We start from the raw sequence: 23,334 nt of genomic DNA on the forward strand, positions 1-23,334 counted from the left end.
GAGAAAGTAAAGTGCTTGTCACGGTTCGGAGGCCTTTGATCTGTGGCGTTAGAACAGAAATTAGTTTTAAAAGGGGGATCAGTTTTGTGTTGGGATCAATTGTGTGACCTCCGGGAAGATGAAGGCAGAGCCTGGCCGCCCCAGGGTGCCCGGAGTCTCCCTCCCGTCTGTCCCAAACCTTTGCAAGACAGCAGGAGGCTTTGGTGACTTCTCTGCAGCCAGGCACACGGACAGTCCTCTGGCCCAGTCACTGGACAGCAGCAGTGGCGGGAGGACGGGCAGCGGCGAGCTTGGCACGCGCACAGATGTGGCCGCACAGGCGCCGGCCTCCACGCACCCAGCCCACCTCCCGGCCTCTAGGAACTCGGGCCGTCTTTGGCTTCTACAGGTGCCCACCTCTCCCCTGTCGTCGCTACCTGTTAATACTGTAGGCTATAACAGCCAGTGGGCTGAAGGCACCTGGGTGGTAAAGGGACAGGGACGCCGGGGTGGAGGGCGTGTGCAGCGTTCACTAGAGAGGCCTCCCACTGACCGCGGCACCCCTGGAGTCACCTGCCAGGTAAGGACACACCTGTCTCCCTCCACACCCACCTGGTGCCCGTGTTTTGTAACGTTACCAGAGGGAAATCTAAACCAGAAAAAGAAAAGTGTCGTAAAAAATATAAAAAATAAGTAGTGTATATTTGTCTCCTATTTATATACATATACAGTATTTGCTTAAAAAAAAGGAACGAAGCTTGAACAACACTGACCTGACCTCTCATTTCGCTTTCCTTGAGCGAAAGCCTAACATGCTGGGGCCTGGATACAGTGCTGCTGTCCACTGATTACGACCCGATGGCGACCTGGCCAGGGGCAGGCGGAGTCACCCGCACGACCCCTTTCCTGCCTGTGCCTGTGCTAGGGTCACGGCCTCGCCATATTGCACCTTTCCCCCAGAGCCAGTTGTTCTTTTTTGGACCCTGATAATGAAATGCATAAAAACTTAATTAGCAGCGGAAATAAGATGTGCAGCAGGAAGAAACCTCGAAGGTACCCTGGGGCTCTACGCCAAGCAACCCTGGACAGAGGCCCCACCTCACAGTCACCCCACCCCCTTTAGGTTCTTCCTCGTGGCTCCTCCAGAGAATCCTGGAAAACCGACCCTCAAGCGGTTTATAAAACTTCTCATCTAGAATAAGAAAAAACCATCCTCTGGGGTCTGATTTCAGGGGAAAGAATTCTAAGAATTTGTAGATTATCGTCTCCTGGGCTGGCCGTTAGAGCTTTTTCAAATCTAATCCATAAAGTGGAAAGTTCACAGTTTTCATTTGAAGCATAAATGTTTCAGGAAGTAGAGGATTGTTAACTAAAAAAAAAAGGTACTAGTCAACATACACACACATGCACGCACACGTGGATGGAGACGTGCCCAGTCATTTCGACGGACGTGGCTCACACCGGTTTCCTCGTCTAAGGCAATTCCCTCCGTGACCTCCAACCTGTCCGTGGGTGAGGGAGCCGCCGGTCCCCTCCAACGGCCACCCGATCCAAAGCGGCGCTGGCCTGGCGAGCCCAGCCCAGTCGTCCCTCATCCTGCTGCCCTCCTTCCCCCTTCCCCTCCACCCGCCCCAATGACGCGTCCCTCAATTATTATTTTTCTCCAGAAAGTTTCCAGTCCCTGCTCAAGTTGCAGTTGCTCAGTGCAAAAAAAAAAAAATAAAACAAAAAATAACTAAAAAGCCAAAACACCAAACGTATTGCTTGTTTTGCTTCTAGAAAGTTATTGGCTTTGAGTCCAGAAACGTCTTCACATACTCTGAAATTATTGCTTCGAAGAGTCAGTCGGCCCGTGCCAGGGATGGGCGGCGGGCCGTGGCCCTCACTGCACCAGGACGAACGTGCCCAGCTGGCCGGAGGTCAGGTCCTCCATCTCACAGTCTCCCTGCGGCAGCCCCATGGGCTCAAACCTCGGCGCCAGCATGGCGAAGTGTGGCTGCGGGGGCGTGGCGGCGGGGCGGGGGGCCGTGGCGGTGCTGATGCGCAGGTGGGCGTCCAGGAGCTGGGCGGCTGACGCCACCGGGGAGGCCCCGGCCTGCAGGAGGTGGGGAGGCAGCAGTGGGACGGGCCCCAGTCCCAGTCCCTTCTGGAGTCCAGACACAAGGAGGGCGCCGTCGCAGGGGGCAAGGACCAGTGGGGCCGGGGTCGGCTGGGGGGCCTGCTGGCAGCTGGGTGGGGCTGCCGGGTGGTGCTGTAACTGGAGCAACCTGGCGGGACACAGGGAACAGGAGGGAGAACAGGTCACTGCGGCTCTGTGGCTGCTCCTCCCAGCAGGCCCCACCGTCCGGCCAGGCTCAGAGGCTCTCAGATGAAGGGCCCACCCCACGGCTCTGCTGGCTGGAGCTGCTCAGAGCACGCAATGCTGTGCGTGACTAACCCTCTGAGCAACTCCTGACATTTCCAGTCTCCCTCTCGCCTCTGTAGCAGCTCAGAGGCGCCAACCAGACATGACAATTTTATTCACTGCCCCCTTATCCCCCACTTACGGGCTTCAAAGTGACAAAACCTGACTGCTCCCCACCTCCGCCGCCATCTACAGGGAACAAGGCCCTCCGCCTCACAGATCTCCCCACACTTGGGGGCAGGGAGGTGAGCTCATGTGATTACACGGAGCAGGGAGGGAGCTTAAGAGATAAGGTTACTTGAGAAAATCCCAGTGTCCCTGAGTCCCAGCAAGGTCACGGGGACCTGGGCAAAGCGGCCATACCTCTGCTGGTGCAGCACCTCCTCCAGCAGGCTCCTGCCCTCCCGGCCGCTGGGCCCACCGCTGTGCAGACCCGGGCTCTGTGGGGGCAGCTGGAAGGTGCTCAGGCCGCCCCTCGTGGCCCGGCTCGAGGAGGAGGGCTGGCACACCTGGCGAGCCAGCCCCTTGATCTTATTCAGCCCCAGAAACCCTTTGGTCCTCGCGTTCTTCCTCAGCTGCTGCCGGAAGGCTTTTAGCCCTGGGGGGAGGCAAAATCAAGATGGTCTACAGACCCGTCCCCCAGCCCAGAACCCACTCCTCCCCAGACCAAGATCCTCCGTGGGAGGAGGCCGTGAGCACGGCTGCGGGACTCGGGAGGGGGCTCAGGGTCCCCCAAGCCCTGGGCGGCTTGGACGGAACCCAGACGGCCAGTTGTGGGCTGCCCCTGTGGTGGATCCCTCCCTGACCCATCCCTCCCCCAGGTCAGGAGCTGCTGCCCCCCATCCAGGTGTCCTCAGGCTTATAGGACCAGCCCCTAGAGGCTGGGTGAGTTCATCCCAGAAGACCAGGACAGACAGAGCCCAAGCAGCACCTTCAGCTGCCCCGCCCAGGCCCGGCTGGAGAATGGGGGAGCGCTATCTGCCATCAAGGACAAGGTGACACCCTTCCAGAGCACACATGGTCTCCGGGGGAAGGTGGAAGTCAGCGTGAAAGGGGAAGTCACCTTGAGTGAGCGAGGTGTCCGACGCCCTTCGGCCTTCCTGGAAGCTGACAGGGAGCAGGGCAGCTCCTCCCAGGGCCCCCTGGGCCTGGAGCACTGGGGTGGCGGACTGGGTGCCCAGGAGGGGTGAGGCCAGTCTGAGCGGGGAGCAGGTGCCCACCAGCCCCTGAGCGGCCAGGTGTCCACTGAGCCCTGCTGGGCCGTCACCCGCTGAGGTCAGACAGCTGTCAGAGCTGGTGCCTTCTGAAGGACTCGCCACAGAGGAGGAGATGACTATGCCTGCAGAAGGAACATGGCGCTTCTGAAGGGGAGCCCTCATGCTCCCCAAGGCCAGACGCACCCCACTGGCACCTGACAGCTGTCATTGTAAGGAAAGGTGCCGACGGCTCCAGGAGAGCAACAGGCTCAGACGCCTTCTCTGTGCCCACTGCGGCATCCCCCAGGCCCTCGGGCAGCCCATGCACAGCCCGCTGACAGGGGCACACAGCCGTCCTGGCCTCTCCACCTCCACCCTCAACCCTGTGTAGAGGGAGCCTATGACGGTCAGAGGCGACCAGAGTCCAGGGAGCCTCGACAGCCGGCCGCCACGGGGGAGCGTGGACCCGTGACACAGAGGGGCCTGGGCCAAGGACCTACCCTCCAGGCACCTGCGGTCGGCTAAACCCCACGCTGTCCCCGCCACCAACGACCACATAGTGTCTAAGTGTGATCCACATGGCCTCCAGGGTTAAACAAATGGCAAGTCCAGAGAACTGCCATCAGAAGAGGCTGCCCAGCAAAAAGGTACCTGTCAGAGCCCCGCCCACTGGGCTGTGATCCACGACCACAGGGATACTTACACGGAGGGGCACCCGGGGAAAAGCAGGTGGAGACCTCGGCCAGCGTGTGCCTCCGGCCGGAGGTGCCAGGCAGGGGTGCCTGTGCCTCCTGCTCCTCCTCCAGGCCCTGGCCCTGCCTGACCTCCTCGCTGATGGTCGTGTCCAGCAAGCTGCTGGGGGAGATGGAGCGAGGCCGGACCACGCCATTGCAGTTGGCATCCACGGGGAAGAACAAGGGCTGCGAGGGATGGACACCAACCAGTGACCCCTGGGGCTCTGTGAGACCCGGGCTTGGGGGTCACCCCCGCCCCTGGGAACAAGATGAGCCCCTACCCCATACGTGCCCAGCGCAGGCGCTCACACACCTGGAGCGAGCTGTGGAGGTCACAGTCCATTTCAGCCTGCAGGACGGACTGCCCCAGCGTCTGGGGCTGCGGGCACAGCAGGGCAGACCGGAAAGCATCACTGGGGAGGCCTTCCTGAGGCACCTGGGGGCCGGCAGAGGAGGACAGACACCATCAGGGAGGTGGCCCTGGGGACGACTGTGAGCAGCGTCACAAGAAAGACCACGCCGCCTTTGCTCTGGCGCTGAGAGACATCAGCCGCTAGCTGACCGGGCTCAGGACACTCAAGCCCTCCTCTCCAAGGCCATGCTGTGTGGGGTGACCAGGAGGAGGAGCCAAGAGACCGGCACCAGGGACAGTTAGGGAACAAGTGGCCACCAGGCAGGCCCCGACCCCTCTGCTCCACACAGCCTGTGGTCTGAGGCTCACAGGAGAACCCCCTAATGCCTAGTGGGCAGAAGGACGTGACCCGGGGGTCAGCGAGCTCAGCCTGCGTCTTGCTCCCAGGCATGTCTGAACAGGGATCCACAACACAGGGGACACAATCAAAGGCAGAGAGAGGGGCAAGGCTTCAGAAGGAGATCCCTCCCTCACCTCAAAACCGCTGAGGTCCGAGCTTCTGGGTCTCGCTTGCCTGGCTGGGCCGGGCCGGGCCGACGGCTGGGTGTTCCGATATTCCTTCAGCCGCTCCAGGAGGAGGTAATAAATGGCAGCAAAGTGGTTATAGCTGCTGTTCTGCAGTGACTGGGAGAGGCAGAGAGAAGGGGGGTCAGAGCGAGGCCGGCAGAGAGAAGCAGAGCTCACACGGCAGGCGGGGCCTCGGGACGGTCCTCATCGGCCCGTTCTGGGGTTATTCTTGGGTGGCCGAGAATATCCCTCAGAGGAGTGGAAGATATGGCCCTTAAATTAGCCCATGTTCCCATTTTAACTCTACTGGCCAGTGCCTGCTCTTCCCAGTAGGGCCGTTCCCTCAGAAAGACAGCCTCTCCCGTCCACAGTCAGAGCCAACCGCAGGTCAGGGCCGGGCGGCGCTCACCTCCACGGTTCTCTGCCGGTCCACGCCGAGGGTCTGCATGATGCCCAGCACCTGCTCGTCGTAGTCGCCCAGGTTGGAGTTGTAGCTGAGCGCGGAGAAGGCCGGGCAGGCCTGCTGCAGCAGGGAGGGGTCGGCCTGCATCCACCTGTGCTGCCGGATCTGGGCGACGGTGATGCGCTTGGTGGGGTCCACCACCAGCATGCGGCGGATCAGCGTCTCACAGTCTGGGGGTCAAGGGAGCGCACTGAGCCCCGTGTGGCCGGCCCCTGAGCACGTTCCCACTGCCCACCCGGTTCCCGCAGCAGCCCTCCCAGGGGCAAGGTTCCCCTCCTTGTAGGCAAACAAACAAGTGACCGTCCTAAGAACACCAGGGCCAGGAGCAGTGGCCTGCGCCATCGGCTCAGACCTGGCACCAAGGAAAGCCACCAACAGAGGGATCGGGCCCCCAGGGGGGTGGGCACAGTCCCTCTATGTCCCCCAGACAGAGAACCACTTAGACTTCCCGTTCTGCCGTGACCACACACAGTAGTAGGCAGCGGGCGAAACATTTTTACTGAATAGAAGAGAAAAGCACGTGTGGAGTGGGTGACACTCGGGGACGGCCCTGAGGGCTGGCACTAGCGGGGACTCCAGAGACAGGCCTGCACGGCAAAGGCACCTGCCCGTCCTCTAAGTAGGGCACTGAATACACTCCCAGTGGGTTGGGTTTCTCTGGCAGGCGTCTAGTACACATCCCCCGTAAGAGGGGCTGATTCACAGGCCCCACGGCGGCCTCAGAAGACAGCCAGCCGGCATTTCAGGAAACAAACTCCTCCTCCAAAATCCTCACCCGGGTTACCCAACAGTTCCCGAGGCAGTCACCCACCTCGGGACATGAAGAAGGGGATGCGGAACCGGCCCTCCAGCACCCGCTGCCGCAGAGCCGGCAGGCTGGGCCCATCGAAGGGCAGAGACCCGCAGACGAGCACATAGAGCACGACACCAAGGCTCTGTGGAGGACAGACAGCGCCAGTCAGAGTCAGCACTACCCGCCCCGGGGTAACGCTGTTAACTAGCTACCAGCACCTGACACTCCCGGCCCCAGGTAACGCTGTTAACCAGCTGCCGGCACTTGACACACCCCGCCCCGGGTAACACTGTTAACCAGCTGCCCGCACGTGACACTCCCCGCCCGGGTTAACGCTGTTAACCAGCTGCCCGCACGTGACAGTCCCCGCCCAGGTTAACACTGTTAACCAGCTGCCCACACGTGACAGTCCCCACCCGGGTTAACGCTGTTAATCAGCTGCCCGCACGTGACACTCCCCGCCAGGGTTAACGCTGTTAACCAGCTGCCCGCACGTGATAGTCCCCGCCCGGGTTAACGCTGTTAACCAGCTGCCCGCACGTGACAGTCCCCGCCAGGGTTAACGCTGTTAACTAGCTACATGCATCTGACACTCCCTGCCCCTGGTTAATACTGTTAACTAGCTAACAGCATCTGACGCGCCGTGCACTCGGGCTCCTACCCAGATGTCCAGCTGCGGCCCTTCATATTCCTTCCCCTCGAAGACCTCTGGGGCTGCGTACGGGGGGCTCCCACACCACGTGGACAGAGGCTCTCCTGACTTGTAGAAATTCCCAAATCCGAAATCTGAGAGACAAAGACATAGACGATGAAGTTACAGTGGAAACGGCAGGGGCCGTGGTTCGCGGCTGTGTGCATGCTGCACGCGCCCCTCCCACGGGACGGCACTTCTGGGCTTGGGGACCCTCCTGGGCAGGCCCTCTTGCCTGCCAGCTTGATGTCCATGTTGCCGTCCAGCAGCAGGTTCTCAGTCTTGAGGTCCCGGTGGACTATATGGTGGCTGTGGCAGTACTCCACGGCTGACAGAATCTGCCAGAACTTCTTCCGGGCTTCACTCTCACTTAAGTGGCCATTGGAAGTCAAATAATCTAAGGAGTAACAACACAAGACTATAGCCCCCAACTCCAGAAGTCTGGCCATCGTCTGGGGCACGACTGAAGAATGCCGTAGAATTTTAAGACGGGTAGACCCAAATATCGGAGCAATTTCTGACAAGTTAGTGCCATTTCTTTTCAATAGATATTTAAAAAGCATGGCTTACCAAACATCTCTCCATTTTTTGCAAATTCAGTGACGATGTAAAGCATATCCTTTGTTTCCATAACCTAAAAAAATAAAGACCTAAAGTTTAACCACACAAAAAGGGAACATACCAATGGCATAAATGATCCACTTGAACCCCAGTAAATTTTTAACTTCTCCAGGATGAGTGCATTCGTGATTTTAAAAAAGGAAAGAAAAACTTCTGCAAGAAAGAAACCAATAAGGGGATTCCTATTCGGAAAAGGAATTTTTAAAAAATCAGAGGGGAATTCCTCACTAACCTGCCTTTACATCTTTGCTTTCAAAAAAGGTCTACGTGTATTAGAACTCTCCTCCATCGTATTTTTATATCAGCTAGCCTCACCCACTTGGAGGACTCTGGAGGCTACAGAAGTAAGAGGTTGCTAGAATTCTGCTAGGGCTTTCCTCTAGAAGCCTAGCAGGCAACAGATTATTCAAGACAACAGCCAGCACAAGCCCAATAAGAGATAACAAATACCCCCTTCCCACTTGCATTGTTGATGTGATGAATTAGGCCTTGCGAGAAGCCGCCTTGCCAGGGAAGCCACAAGAGACTGCTCTTTGTACAGCAAACTACTCAGCATGTGTCAATAGCAACAGCCAACACCAAATACACCCTCAAGGTTCACTTACAGATCGAGAATTTTATTTTACTTTGAAAAAAAATTTTAAAAGAGTTTAAAACATAACTAATTAAGAAACAGGTAAAACTCAAATCTTTGGTACTAAAAGAAGGAAAACAAACTCACATCCGAGTACTTTAAAATATTTCGGAGGGACACAGAGAGAGAATACATTCTTGCAGAAAAAGACTTCTTCAGGGTTCAAAATATAGTTATTCCTCAAAAAAGAGACTTAAAGACAACTGCTTTGAGCCATGAATCTAACGAGAAAAGTAAACACAATGCAGTTTAGCTAGAATTTTAACTGCCCTTGGCCTCGATGTGTGTGGTACAGTGATAAGAAAGAAGACCACTGTTTATCCCTTTCCTCGATTAAAATTAAGGGACGGAGAAAGAATTAAGAGTAAATGTGTTTTAAGGAAAGAGCGAAGAGGCTCACCAAGGTTCTAGGCCTGGGCCAGCTGGATGAAAAGTGGCCACTAGTGTCAAAAGCAGAGTCATAACAATTGTTGCTATCCCACTGAAACCTATCCTCTCTGGTTAACAGAGTAACAGTTAAAGAGGCACATAGACCAGGGAGAACATTCACCCCCAGAAAAGACCTCTAACTTGGACCACACGGCACGGCGTCTGCTAACTGGGCGACTCCACACAGTGAGCCGGCGGAGGAACAGGAAGACAAAGAAGGTACGCTCTGGCTCATCCTTCCAGCAAAGTCAAAAACACACCATCAGCCCACTCCTTCGGAAACAGGCTGGGCACATTTCTCAGGCACTGACATCAGCAATCGTGGAGGAAACTTCTTATCAAGGCGGCACAACTCAAAAATGACAAGAGAAACAAAACACGAACCAGAGTGTGCCTAAAGTGAGCTCTGCGGCTGAGTACAGGGACCTTCGGGGAAACACGAGCCCCAGTGACTCTATATCTTCATGTTAACCGAGTCGAAGAACCTTCTGTGGGGGAATTTTCAATTACTATCCTCTCTCCTACCACACTGTACACCTAGCCTTGCCAACTGCACAAACACACACACCGTCCCGTATTCATCTCAGATGCACAGGGTTTCATGAGAATCACTCAAAGGAAATTATATCCAACACAATTAGATGAAATATTGAGCATTTGCAGAGAATTTATTCTTCGGCAGTAGACTTGACCTCATCTTTGCAGAGTGGTCGGCTAAGTGAGAAATTGCCTGGCTCTCCTAATTAAAACAGCACTTATCTTCCAAAGGTATACTTTATTAATTTCAACAGGAGAACAAAAATAAAGTCACAAAACAAACCAACAGTCAGACAGGGTGGGGCCTGTTCTTAACATGGATTAGATGACAAGGTCCCTGCTCTCACCGTGGCAAAAGTATTTTCGTCTCTCCATTTTTGATGGAAGAGTTTAAATGGGAAAAACAAACGCTCTCTGTTGCCTTTGCAAAGATAACTTCACGAAAACTGGTAAGAGCAGCTGGTTTTAAAGTTTAATAATTATCTCCAAGGCGGAAGTATCTAGTTTTACTTAAATTTGTCCTTCTACACTAAAGGATTGACTTGTGGCAATACACAGATGTGGTCCTTTGTTTTCCCAGTAAAGTAAACGTAACAACCGACCTCTACGCATTTAAAACTGGAACGAATTACGATACTCAATAAAATTTTAATGAGGCAAATCTCAATTTGATCCAAAAGCAAGAAAAAAATTGTAAATACATCTGCACAGCTTACAAAAATCAATTTATCTACGTTATACAACCAACTCCCTGACCCCCACATACACCCAAAGAGAGGGGCAACCTTCAGATACTGCAGACTTATGTTGTTGAAAATAAAAAATAACATACTTGCCAAAAATACCAGTGAAAAGCAAACTTGAGCCCTTACCTGATAAAGCTTTATGATATGAGGATGATTCAGAAGCTTCATGATCTGAACCTCACGATATATCTTCTCCAAATTGCTTGAATCTAATCGTGTTTTATCGATTATTTTTATTGCAACCTACAGATTTTTAAAAGAAAAAGAACATTTTGTTTAAAAAAACCCTCTCACTTAAGGTGACTTACACATTTCATTTTTTGCAGGCTAATTTCTAAAACACTTTATGTCCCCAAAAGGTCACAAAAAGTTGGGGGGGAAAATAACCAAAGCAACTGTTAATATTACTTAAAATAGTCCAAGTTAAATAAATGTCTTAAGTCTTTGCAGGCTTCCTTTACAGGGTTTTAGCTCTGCACCCCAGAGCACTGCCCTCTCGGATTATTTGGTCATTATCCTCTTTGCTGTCCCTTACTATTTGTACAAATTATGCAGAATCATAATACTGTATAAAGCATTTTTTTCCTTTACCAAACTAAAAACTGTCAGCGTTTAGACATTACAGGCAGGGATTCAACCGGCTGCCCCCGGGGGGGGGGGGGGGTCCATCCCAGGGGGGTCACCCCAGGACGGATCGGGTCGCCGCGCGCGCTCGGATCCCGGTCCCGCCGCCCCACTCACCTGGGTTTTGGTGACTCGGTGCCGGGCCAGCTTCACCACCGCGAAATTGCCCTTGCCCAGGGTCCGCTCGATGTCGTAGAAGCCCACCCGCAGGGGCTTCTGCTGGCCCTGGCCCGAGCCCGCGGGGACCGCACTGAACTCGGACATGATCACCATGGCTCCGGGAAGCACCTGCGGGCCAGGGGGAGCACTCAGCGCCGGATCCCGACCCCGATCCCGACTCGCGACCCCATCCCGACCCATCACCCCGCGAGGTGTGGACCCGGCTCCCACCCGCCTCCCCACCCGGCCGCCCGCGGTCGGCTCCATGCCGACCCCCGATCCCTTTAGCCCCGCGGGGCGCGTGGACCCGATCCTACATCGGCTCCCACTCGCCGCCCGCGGTCGGTTCCACTCCGGCCCCCAGTTCCAAGCACCGCGGGGCGTGTACCCCGCTCCCACCTGTGCCCCGCCGCCCGCGGTCGGCTCCGTCCCCACCCCCGGATCCCGACCCCGCGGGCGCGCGGACCCGCTCCCACGCCCCGTGACAATGGGGAGCCCGGCGGCGGCGGGGCGAGCGGCGTCCCGGCCCGCGACAGCCATGCGCGCGCCCTGCGGGGTCGCCGGAGCCCGGAGCCCCGAGTCCGGAGAGCGGAGAGCGCAGAGCGCAGCCCGGAGACCGGAGAGCGGAGAGCGCAGAGCGCAGCCCGGAGACCGGAGATCCGAGAGCGGAGAGCGCAGCCCGGAGATCGGAGAGCGGAGCCCCGAGATCGGAGCCCGGAGAGCGGAGCCCGGAGCCCGAGCCCAGCGGCAGCCACCCTGCCGCGCCGCCTTCTCACCTCCGCCGCCCTCGGAGCGCCGAGGCCGGGCCGCCGCTCGCCCCGCGGCCCCCGCCGCCCGCTCGGCCGCTCGCGCTGCTCCGGCGCCTGCTGCTCCGGCCGCCGCCGCTGCTCCCGCCGCCCGGGCCGCGCCGCATGTCAGCTCTGAGGCCCGCGCCGCGCTCCCCGCCGCACGCGCCGCCGCCCCGCCCCGCCGGGCCCCGCCCCGGCCCGGCCCCGCCCCCGGCGCCCAGGCCCCGCCCCGGCCGGCCCCGCCCCCGCCGCCGCCGCCGGATTGATCCATCCCCATTGACGTCGCTTTGACGCCAGAGCGACGCGCGGCAGAGCGCCAGGCGGAGGGAGAGCGGGAGATCGGGCGGTTGCCAAGAGACTGGCGGCTCTGACGCGCGCGCTGATGAGGCCGTCGCCCCGGCGACCGCGGGGCGGTGACGTCAGGGGCGCCGGCCGCCGGAGGCCTGCCGAGGCCTGTCCGCCCGCGCCCGCCTTCCCGCCGGCGCGCGCCCCCTACCGGGTTCCCTGGGCGCTGCAGGCGGCGTAACCGTGGCGTCCCGGGGCGCAGCCTCCCCGCGTGTACCCCTCGTCCCTCAGGCTCCCGAAAGGCTTGGGTCTGGGCGGTTCCGGAAAGCCCCCGAAGTGCAGCTCAGCTGCGGCTGCGTCCTCTTTGGACCCCTACTCCAGGGTTCCCGTTATCGGGGTATGGGTCCCACGTGTTCCCCATTTTCCATCGGAAGTGCTCGACCTTGGAGCCTCCATTAGGGGCCCGGGAACCCTCACAGACTGTGGCCAGAAGGGGGTGCCAGGTGACAGCACGCCAGCTCCCACACCCCAGGTTGGCCCGCCCCATCCCAGAGAGGACCACCAAGGGCCGGGGACCCCCTGGAGCATGACAGCTGCATCCACGGGGCAGCCCAACTTCGATAGCACTTTTTCTGTACAAATCTCAATTGTTGAGCAACTTAGAAGCTTAAACACAGGGGCCTGGTCGGCCTCCGCTGACAACCTCCCCGCAGCGAGCGCATCAGAGGGCGTGGGGCGCACCGTGCTGGGGCGCACCGTGCTGTGTGCCCCCAGGGCGCGCGGAGTAGTTCCCTCTCCTCCGGCCTTGCCCCACCCAAGGCGGCCAAGAGGAATGGTTCAGCTGTCCTGCCCATTCTCCATCAAATCCGCTGGTCAGAAGCCAGCTGACCACAGGAGGAATGTGTAGGTCCTTTGTAAAGGAATCTGCTTTGATGCGGGAACCCAGCGGGATGGTGAGAGGAGGACAGGGATTGTAGGAAAGGCCCAGGGCTGATTTCTGGCAGGGCGAGAGGTCTAGGTGGAAATGGACTCCGCTCCCTGAGGTCTTCAGGTTCTTGGGGCCAGAGTATTGGGAAACCCAGTTAGCAACACCCTCAATAAAGCGTGTGACTGTTCATTTGTTTGTGTGTTCATTCCACTTGTGCCCGTTGAACACGGGCCAGGTGCTCTGTATGCAGACAACAGAAGGACTCTGCCCCTTGGGGGAGCAGCCCCTCCCCAGGGGGCAGATAAGTGAGGTCAACCACAGGCCAGGACTTCACCCCTTGGCAAGCCTGGACACTTAGCAGGTCCTGTGGGGTTGGTTACTTTTGTCCACTACCTGACCAATGCACTGTTTCCTCAGCACTGCAGGAGAGCCGTGAGGGGGGACCTGTGCCCCCCAGGACTGAGGTGCCCGGCGGCCTCATCCCCCCTAGAGAGGAGAAGGGGAGATGATAAACATGGCAGAGGGTGACAATTTCCCTTGGTATCACTGCTCCCTATGTTCCTTTATGCCTTGATAGAGAAATAGACCTTTTCTAAGGGAAGACAGAGGGTATGGACGAATGGTATTTTTTAAACGTTAGGAAGGCAGCAGTTTGGGATTTAAATTCTTTGTCTGGCCTAGAATCATTTTTCCTTGTGTTAAATAAAAATGCCACTCCATAGAAGGGTATGGGGAGCGGGAATTAAGGGAAATGGATACAGAGCTTAGAAACCTCCTTGTGGAGGCTTCAGCTGGCCTGGCAAGGGCACCGTGCGGAACTCGGCCGTGCCTCTCCTGATGCACAATCGCAGACTGACCAAATATTTCCCAATCACCCCTCCCCGGGCAGTTGGTTGTGGGTACTTTGTTTTGAAGGGCCTGTCAAGGACACTGAGAGTCTCGAAGTTTTCCTTAGTCTTTCAAAAGTGCCCTCATTATCTGTCCCAGGTTTATCCACCAAGAATGTGGAGGGATATTTATGTTTATGTCCACTTTCCTCCCTTTCTGGGGGGGTCCCAGCTCCCACTACTCTGTTCCTAGGAGAACAGGATGCAGAGTGACGATACCAAGACCCTGAATGCACTCACTTGCTGTCCCTCATCTGTGAGTTAAGTGCTTTCCTCAAGCTCATCCAGGCAACATCCAGCACACAGGCTCCTCCGTCCCCTCCCACCTGGCCCAGGTCTAGCCTGTGTCTTTTTTCAAAGGTCATAGGTGTTTGCAAACACCTGGCTGGTTGTTTGGAAACATTGGGTCAGCGCTGAATAAAAGAGCCAAAGCTGCCTTCCCAGAGAAGGTCCCTGGGCCTGGGCTCACGTGACCCCCGCTCCCAGCCCTTCCTGACCTTCCAGCCATCTGAACAGCCCCATGCGGCTGTGGCCATTCCCTGGCCCTCAGGCGGGCAGGTAGCCTACTCTTCGGAGAATGCAGGCAGGGCAGAGGAAAAGGCTGACCTCAGAACGGCTGCCATCTCTCCCACTGGGCTTCTTCCTGGCACCGCCAAGAATTTGTGACAGATGGGCCTCTGCTTCTGAGGGTCTTTGGGTGTTGTTTGTATTCTGGGCCACTGGAGACCACAATTCCTTCCAGAACCCTTGATTTCCTTTCAGATTTCTAGTCTTCCATGCTTTGCACACGTTAAGAGGGAAACAAAAAAGAAACATAGCCTGTGCTTCTATGGACGTAAGCAAATGGTTTGAGGGATTCTCTACTTAACACAATGGAAGAAATACTCTCAAAATCCGCGAGAGTGGTACTTTTTGTTTTTTAGAATGTCGTTGCAGATTCGGGAGAAACAGTGAGTTTTCTTTTCCACTTCTTAATTTCTTAAGCCTGTCGTATAATTACAGTGTTTCTGGAATTCATCTTACCGTTTTCACATCTTGAGACTGGAGACCCACCAACAGGAAGCTGGTCTCTTTAATAGTCACACGTTCCTGGCTGGGCACCCGTAGGTGCTGGGCACGAGCATGTCACAAAATTCTCAAAATAATTCAAGAAACCAGGGAGCAGGGCTTGAAGGCAGAATTTATACAAATGAACGAGTGCACCCAGCCTGTCCCCAGTGGGTGTTCTAAACCTGCTCTTCTCCATAACTAAAGGTGGTGGGGACGGCAGCGCACCCCTCAAGATGGCTTTCTCTTTGTCACCAAGAGTAAGACAAGGCACTTTTCTCTGTTGACGCTCTCCTAGATACCCAAGGTCCTTCTCTGTCCTCCCAGCTTTGCGTCATTTGGTTTTGTGTGGTTTATTCAAGGCATCAGCCCAATGACTTCAGGTATCAGAAAATAAGATTGGCCATCAGCAGCATCCTCGGGCCTCAGGGGTGGCCCTGGTCCCTTCTGTGACCTGCTATGTTTGCATAGCTTGACACAGACATGCTAGCAGACACCTGCATACTGCATCAGAGGACTACAGCTCCTCGCCCCGGGTCCGGCAGGTAGGAAGGAAGCGCTAACGCTCAGTGGACAGCCCCGCTGTGCACAGGCGAACCCAGGAGCTTGGGTGAACTGGCCAGCCGAACACCACCCAGCCTCTCAGCCTCCGATGGCATCACCTCCTTCGCCACCTCCTCTGGGGTGCGTTTGCTCCATGACTGCCTCATGATGGCCACATTCCTCAGTCCAGGCCCTCCGCAGGCTGGGAGAGACAGAATTCAGGTCTTGGGGAGGTTGGAACCGGGATGGGGGACTCTGAGGGATCTGGAGAGGCAGCCACGGGACAGGCAGGGCAGAATTCCAACATATCGGGCTTTCATGGACACACCAGCAGAAACTTCCTATTCACAGACCAACTGGCCCTCGAACTCCAAAGTTCTAGGGTTTCTGGTTCCCATTCCCATTTCTGTCACCAGTGAGGAATTGCTGATGTGGCTAATGGGGTTGCCTGAAATTAAGCAGGGCCGTGGTTGACACCACGCCTGAGGACTCGACAGTCCTTAGGATGTCCGTCTTGCTAACCCGTGTTCTGAAGACAGTTGTCTTAAGGAAGCTGGAGGTGGGGCCGCAGGGTGGGGCGAGGTGAGCAGCAGCGAGTCAGCAAGACCAGAGACAGAGGCCTCGGTACTTGTCGGGGTCTTGTCTAAGAAAAGCAACATCGAGAAACCTGGTCACTCGTCCTGACGGCATCCTCGGGGTAAACCAGCTGTGCTCAGATGGAAAGAAACCACAACCACAAAAGCCAGAGTTTTCCACCGTTTTACTGGTGGTACCAAGCGATCAGGGAGGAAAGTTCAGGTTCTTCCACGATGCAGAGCGGGGGCCTCGGGGGTGCTCTGCCTCGTGCAGACAGAGGAACAGGGCCAGGAGCCCCAGTGTGGGGCAGGGCTGTGGCACATCCTTCCTTCTGGGCTTTCTTCAGGGCCCGCACAGAGCACCCGATTCCTTCAGGGAGATGTTAGACTTCTAAGTGGTGGTTCTCATCTAACTGTCTCCAGGGTCTCCATGGGCATCAAGCATGATATACTATCTTTTTTTATTATTATTCACTCATTCAAAAAATGTGTGAGTTTCTACCCTTTACAAGAACTGTGTAGACACCACAAGTGAGCATGGATGAGCATGACCAGACTGCCTTGAATTGTCACAGACAGACATGCTAGTAGGGACAAAGTGGGACAGGAAGGGGCAGGTCTGAGAGAGAGGGGAGATGGCGTGGCGTGGGAGTGCCAAGAGGGCCACCCACCAGGCGTCCACCCAGGCTCGTAAAGCACCTACTGTGCGCGTGCACTGTTGGGGGTGTGAGCAGTGGAAGGGGACAGACCGGATGCCTTCTCCTGAGGGCTGTCATCTAGTTGAAGAGACAGACGATAAAGACACAAGACAATCAGTAAGATGCTTTGGGAAGGCAGCGACTGAGAAGAAAATAAATCACGGTGATGGAATAGAGTGGCTTGGCAGGGAGAGTGGCCTCGCACAGGGGACTCCTTCCATTTCCCGGGGAGGTTGTGGACACAAGAGCGGAGGGGCGGGAGGAGGCAGCTGAAGGGGAGGAAAAGGAGAGGGGAGGCCAGGACCAGCCCCGAGGCTGGAAAGGCAAATACGGTGGAAATATGCAGCATCACCAAATGTCCATTTACAAACGATGGCCCAGATGGTCGTGTGATCCGTCTCTGGAGGCGCAGGGACGAGAACGGATGTGGCATAAGTGGGCTTACCCAGCGTTGGGGCATTGCCAGGCGAGGAGGATGATGGGGAAAGAGGCAAGGATGAGAGGAAAGGAGTTTGGGATGTCTGCCTGGCGGTGGATCCGGTTTGGATGGTCGGGAGTGTGGCTTCTGAGCCGGGGGAGGAGGGAGTGAGGACAGGAAGAGGGTGGGGAGGTCCCGGGGGCTCTGAAAGTTAAAGCAGTTTGCCCAGCCAGGACCTTGGGGGAGAAGTGGGGGATCCCCGATCGCATTCTGTTGCTTTTCTTTTCTCGGGGTGAGCTGAGGGGGCGACAGGCAGTGGCAGAAAGGCCGGGACACTGGCTCTCTCTGCAGCTTCTGGAAGGATCCCAGTCAACCTCAGCAGCACCAAGTGGGAACAAGATAAATGCTCCCTCAGCAGACTACTCTTTTCTTATAAAGCATTTTGTTTCTCCTAAATATAAAACCAATAGAAAATGTTCAGGGGCCCGCTCAGTGGCATAGTGGTTAAGTTTACGCGCCTCGCGTTGGTAGCCCAGGGTTTGAAGGCTCGGATCCCGGGCTTGGACCTAAGCACCACTTATCAAGCCGTGCTGTGTTGGCGTCCCACGTACAAAATAGAGGCAGATGGGCACAGATGTTAGCTCAGGGACAATCTTCCTCAGGAAAGAAGAAAGAAAGGAAGACAGGAAGAAAGGAAAGAAAGGAAGAAAGGAAGAAAGAAAATGTTCAGTAGAAAATTTAGAAAATACAGAAATACATAATGATGAAAAGAAAAGGCACCATTGATGCTGTTGACAGTTAGAGGTTTTTCCATCCAGTCTTTTTATAAAAATAGTACTGAGACCCTTCAGTACATGCTTTACATCCTGCCTCGTCCAGCAGCTGTGTGTAGGCAGCATCTCAGCTGTGTCATCAACCGGTCATGGGAACCATCCCCCGTTTAACCCCTCGTTGCCGTCCTCCTCTGGGCAGACATCTTGTTCACTCTGACGAGCCTTTCCTCCCACATCCTCCCGGAGACTTGCTTGGAGATCATGTGGCCGTCTGAGTGGGATCCGGGGTCAGGACTGGACACCTGGCCCAGCCAGCTCAGGACGGCACAGCCCCAGGCAGGAGGGTGAGCCCCGGAGGCCAGAAGCAGAATCTCAGAAACCAAGGGGCTCCCAGACATGCCTGGGGACCAGCAGGCTCAGGCCACCGCAGCAGGGCTGGGGGCTGCGGAGGACAGAGAGCGCCTCTTTCACTGGTTGCCAAGGTGTCAGGGAGGCCTCTGATGGCCCAGGAGGACATGTGGCTACATAGCTCAGCATCAGGCTTTCTTGGTACAGCCTACAAAGGTGTTTTCATTCCTTTTGACCTAGTTTCCATGGTTTTTGGTATTGTTGTTGTGTCGTTTGTTTAAAAAGAAAACACACAGACTTACATCATGAGGAGGCAAAGACAATACTGGCATCAACTAATAAAAATGATCATAAACTAGTCCCCAGCCCAAGCGCCCGGTAATGACACCTCACAGGTACAGTGTGACAACTAATGAGCCATGCAAAGATGGAGGACGTGGGACAAAGTCCAGTGGCACTAGCACACCGTTGTCATGCTCGCATCTCCACGGTGGTCCCTGCTCAACCAGAAAGAGCAAAAGTTTGATGGGGGAGAAGAAAAGTACATTTTTCTTGTACAACACAGCTCAACCCAAAACTACTTGGAGCAGGGAAGAGCTTTAAGTCCTTCTGGGAGGTGTTAGACTTTAATAGCTTTTAAAGCTATTTAAGAGCCTCTCGGGACCAGCTGGACCAGGAAGAAGGCCCAACCAGCCCTGCCTCAGAGCCAGGACTCTCTGGGTCACCCAAAGCCTGGAAGGAAGTTTCCAGAACGTTCTTCCCACAAATAAACCACAGACTCGAAATCACCAGGCGAGGTTCAGGACCTGGGCCACCAGGATTGAGCCACAGAAGTCTCAGATCCCCAAACCAGCTGGGTTTGCTTCCATTTTCTCAGAAGTGGTGTACAGGTGCACAGAGAAGGCAGAGGGCTGCCTTCCAGTTTCCTCTGGCGATGGCCAACAGCAGGCGGGAGACGTTATCTGATGATGTGATGTAATGTGGTCTACATGGAATCCAAAAGAAGTTGAAGCACCTAGATGATAGAGGAAGCGCTAGGGGCCCGGGCATGCCCAGCCCACTTCAACATCGGTTCCCTCCAGACAGAGGGAATCCCAGGCTCTCTCAGGGAAAGTCCACCCTCCGTCCAGGCTTGCAAATACCACGCAGAGCTCCGAGCGGACTTGGGAACCCCGGTTGAAAGATTCCTCTCCCATCTGGCGGCACGGAGCTGGCTTCCAGGACCGGGAGACCAGTGAGTAGCAGCAACTCCAACGTCGGCTCACAGCCCAGCTCCCACTGTCCCTGCTGGGCAGCCTGGGTCCAGCCTGGCCCTTGGTCTCTTTAGCGATGGTGTGCGGTTCCAGCACCCTCCAATTGGAGTAGGAGTTCATGAGGGGATTTTGAGAACCGCTCAGCGCAGGGAAGGCCCACGATGGGCAACTTTAAAATAATCGGCAAGTTCAGTGAGGGGATATTCCAGAGAAGCTGGTAGCACAGGGACACCTAACTCGTGAGGGCCGTGGGGGTGAAGGAGGGTGGAGGACAGACTAAACATTGGGCTGGGAGAGGTTATCCTAGGAGCAGCTTCGGCGGAGCAGGGCAGAGACATGGGGTGTCATGCAGCTGTGGTGGGGGCTTGTGGAGAATGCAGCAGAAACAGGAGCGCGTGAATTGAGCTGTCTTGTCCCACCTCCGCCTCTGGCCCCTGAACTAAATTCACCCTGACAATGCCTGCTCCCCATCTCCGCACTCCAGGAGTGCCCTCCTCCCAGTCCCCCCACCAATGCTGGGCCACTCATGGAGAAGGCCACGGAGTCAGGAATTGGGCAAGTGGTGTCCCTCGGGGCAGAGTGTCTCTAGACAGGGGCTGCCGCACCTCCCCTCTCCACACACTCGGTCCCTCCACCCCTCACTGTGGCTCCCCCAGGGTCCTGGGCCCCAGGGTTGGCACTGGTCCCCAGAGATGGCTCCACAGCATCCTCCAGGCACGGGCATGATTGGAATGAGAGAAATGGTGCCGTCACTGGAGTCACTTCTGGGTCAGATGCTCTCCCACCCTCTGCCCCCAAAACCAGATAAGGGAAGGGGAGAAAGGGTAAGGAGACGTCCGGGTCCCAGGAACAAAAGTCCTCTTTTGTGGGATTCCTACAGGCCCCTGGACGGGGCTCAACAGCTCTCAGGGCGCCCCTCCTCTCGGTCGCTCAGGAGCTGTGCCCTCCCAGAGAGGGGTGGCCAGATGCCCCTTAACTCGTATTTTGAAGCATGGACTGCCAAACTGGTTCCCTCAGACCAACACAGTTCACCGTGGAGGGCATGGGCCATGCCCTGTGCCACCTGTCCGAGGATGCCTGAGGGGCCAACAGGTCTGAGGGTCCCCCTAGATATGCTTGGTCTCAGGCCTCCATTCCAGAAGCCCTTCCCCAATCCCGGCCGGCATTCAGTCCTGGTCTAAAGGGCCTTGCAGCAATCCTGGTTGGAGTCTTCAGTCCTTGGGTCGACGGCAACAACCTCTGAGCCTCCTGGCCTCACATCTGAAGAGCATGGATGGACTGTGGGCTGACAGCCTGGCCCAGCTTCCCGGGGCAATCAGAGGTGGGCATCCACCTGCGTTTGTTTCTTTATTGGCTTATCTACATATGCGTGTGTACAGGGGTGTGGCTAGAACAGGCGTCATAAAGACTTCCACACCTGCACGGAGTAACCCTTCTCCTGGGAAGAGGCCCAGGGCAGGGCAGGACGGGGGGCCACGCCTGGGAGCCTGGGATTCCTACGCTGGCCTCATTCTCCCCACTCTGGGGAGAAGCCCCACACCCCTCAAATCACAACATATTACAACTTGGGTAGCGACAGGCTCTCGAGGGTGTTAGAAAGCAGCCACTGTGTTGATCTGCTCCTCAGGTTTCGTGTAGAATACATCTTTGCTACCAAATTAAAATTGTTTTATTACTTCAAATATGCAGTAAATTTTCTGGTCTCGGTTGGGCATTATTCTTACGCCCTGAATTTTCAAAGACTCTTTCTTCTACATTAGTTTCAATCAAAAGTTAGTGCATTACATTAAGTAACTTGGAATTTTAAAACTTTTTTCCTGATGATAAAATTGGATATATGACTATTATAAAAATCTGTAAGAAATAAACAATAAAGTGAAGATAAGCCGTAATTCTACCACCCAGATATCACCACTATTATTATTTTGGTGTATTTTTTCTAGTTATATAAATATGTTGTAGACCTTTTAAAAATGAATTTGGATTATACCCTATATGAACAGTTCTATATCCTGCATTTTCTATTGATGGAAAGAGAATTTTCTTGTCATATATTACTTAAAGACGTCATTTTTAATACCTAACATTCCATTATGTCTAACACTTATTTAACATTTCCATTTATTTAACATTTCTCCTATTTTTAGACATTTGTTGTTTTCACACATTATTATAAACAATGTTATTAGGAACATCTTTTCCAAATTTCTGAATACTTATATGAGATTCTTCCTTAGGATAAAGCCTTAAAAATGAAATTCCCAAGTTAAAGACGACAAATCCTCTTAAGGCCTTGGATACCTGTTGCCAAACCGCTAGGATGCTCCTGATTTTAAACCCTGTCAACCTTTAAGAATTTTTATTTAAAAAGTATTTTGCTAATTGCAGACTTGGAAATAGCATCCGCATCAGTTTCCTGGGGCTGTGTAACAAAGTACCACAGACTTGGGGGCTTCAAACAACAGAAATTTATTGTCACAATTCTGGAGGCCGGAAGTCTGAGGTCAAGGTGTCAGCAGGGCCTGCTCCCTCCCAAGGCTCTGGGGAGGGTCCTTCCTGCCTCTCCCAGCTTCTGGCGGTTCTCAGGAATACTTGCTGTTCCTTGGCGTCTAGATCTATCACTCCACTCTCTGCCTCCATCATCACACGGCCATCTCTTCCCTGTGTGTCTCTTCTTAAGAGAACACCAGTCATATTGGATTAGGGCCCACCCTCCTCCAGCACGACCTCATCTTAACTAATGATATTTGCAACGACTCTATTTCCAAATGGGGTTACATCCTTAGGTACCAGGGATCAGGACTTCAACATATCTTTGGGGGGCACACAGTCCAGCCCACAACAGTACACATTAATTTTAATGCATCGCTCTTGAATGTCTTTACTAAGATAGATTCTTGTTTTCGTGTTTATTGGTCATCGGCATTTCTTTTGAGTGTCGATTCTTCTTTTCTGCCCTACTTTCTGTTAGTGGGTCTTTGCCAAGACTCCCTTGGTTGTGCAAGACAGAAATGCAACTCAAACTGCTTTAAACTGAAAAGGAAAGTTAGTGGTTTACATAACTGAGGGGTTAAGGGTACGTTAGGCTTCAGGCTGAGCTAGATCCAGGTCCTCAGATGAAGTTCTCTTCCATCCTTCCACCAACGTCTCCCAGCTCAACCCCCCTGTGCTGGCTTTGTTCTCATGCATCTCCTTCCCTTCTGAAGCAAAGATGGCTACCATCTTACCAGTTTAACCTCCCATGGGAGAGCATGCCTCTTCCCCAGTAGTTCCAGCCAGTGACCCAGGGATGCCCTTCATTGTCACATGTTTGCCCTCTGGCGATGAAGTGTAGGTAAGACCACTCAAATCTCACGGACTAAGGGTGGGAGAGGGGTGGTTCCTGGGAGCTGCTACCAGATGAAGGAGCCACAGACTCCTTTGGTGGGCAAAATCAAAAGAAGTCCCCTAGTAGGGTAAATGCTTTTCTTATTTATTCTGAGAACTCTTTACATATTAGGGATATGAGTCCTTTTCATCTTTCTTACACATATTTTTCTTAGTTTGTGTTGTCTTTGTGGGTCTTTTCCTGGGGGCCAAATGCTGCCTTACGGTTGTGTCACTACCGTCACTCCCCTGCCATATGGTATCATTGTGTAATAGCCTTAAATCAGAGGATTTTGTCAGACCACATTCTCAGGGTGTGAACGACGCCATCAAGCAGAAGAGAAAATAAACTGTGACTGGTACTTCAGTAAACAAATTGGCATTTAAGAGCTTAGCTCCATTAGTCCAGGCGTCACAGGTGAATGCTGAAGCAGAGAGCCTGTTCCTGCACCTAATAAAAAGAGGGCTGCGCCCGTGAAAGTCACCGAGGTTGCGT

General features: G+C 54.8%; 1 protein-coding gene across 1 annotated transcript; it reads right to left on the bottom strand.

Moving 5' to 3' along the window:
• Positions 1-1,277: 1,277 nt before the first annotated feature.
• SIK1 (salt inducible kinase 1) lies at positions 1,278-11,799 on the bottom strand. Its single transcript, XM_058523185.1, has 14 exons — positions 11,706-11,799; positions 10,888-11,058; positions 10,273-10,389; positions 7,750-7,813; positions 7,415-7,576; positions 7,150-7,274; positions 6,507-6,630; positions 5,642-5,865; positions 5,200-5,349; positions 4,627-4,749; positions 4,283-4,499; positions 3,447-3,722; positions 2,747-2,981; positions 1,278-2,246 (listed from the first exon to the last, which is right to left on the bottom strand). Exons 2-14 carry the CDS (start codon positions 11,041-11,043, stop codon positions 1,862-1,864), a joined length of 2,358 nt encoding a protein of 785 aa, XP_058379168.1. The 5' UTR covers positions 11,044-11,058; positions 11,706-11,799; the 3' UTR covers positions 1,278-1,861.
• Positions 11,800-23,334: the final 11,535 nt, after the last annotated feature.

The sequence above is a fragment of the Diceros bicornis genome, chromosome 27, assembly GCF_020826845.1.
Source record: "Diceros bicornis minor isolate mBicDic1 chromosome 27, mDicBic1.mat.cur, whole genome shotgun sequence".
Taxonomy (NCBI): Eukaryota; Metazoa; Chordata; class Mammalia; order Perissodactyla; family Rhinocerotidae; genus Diceros; species Diceros bicornis.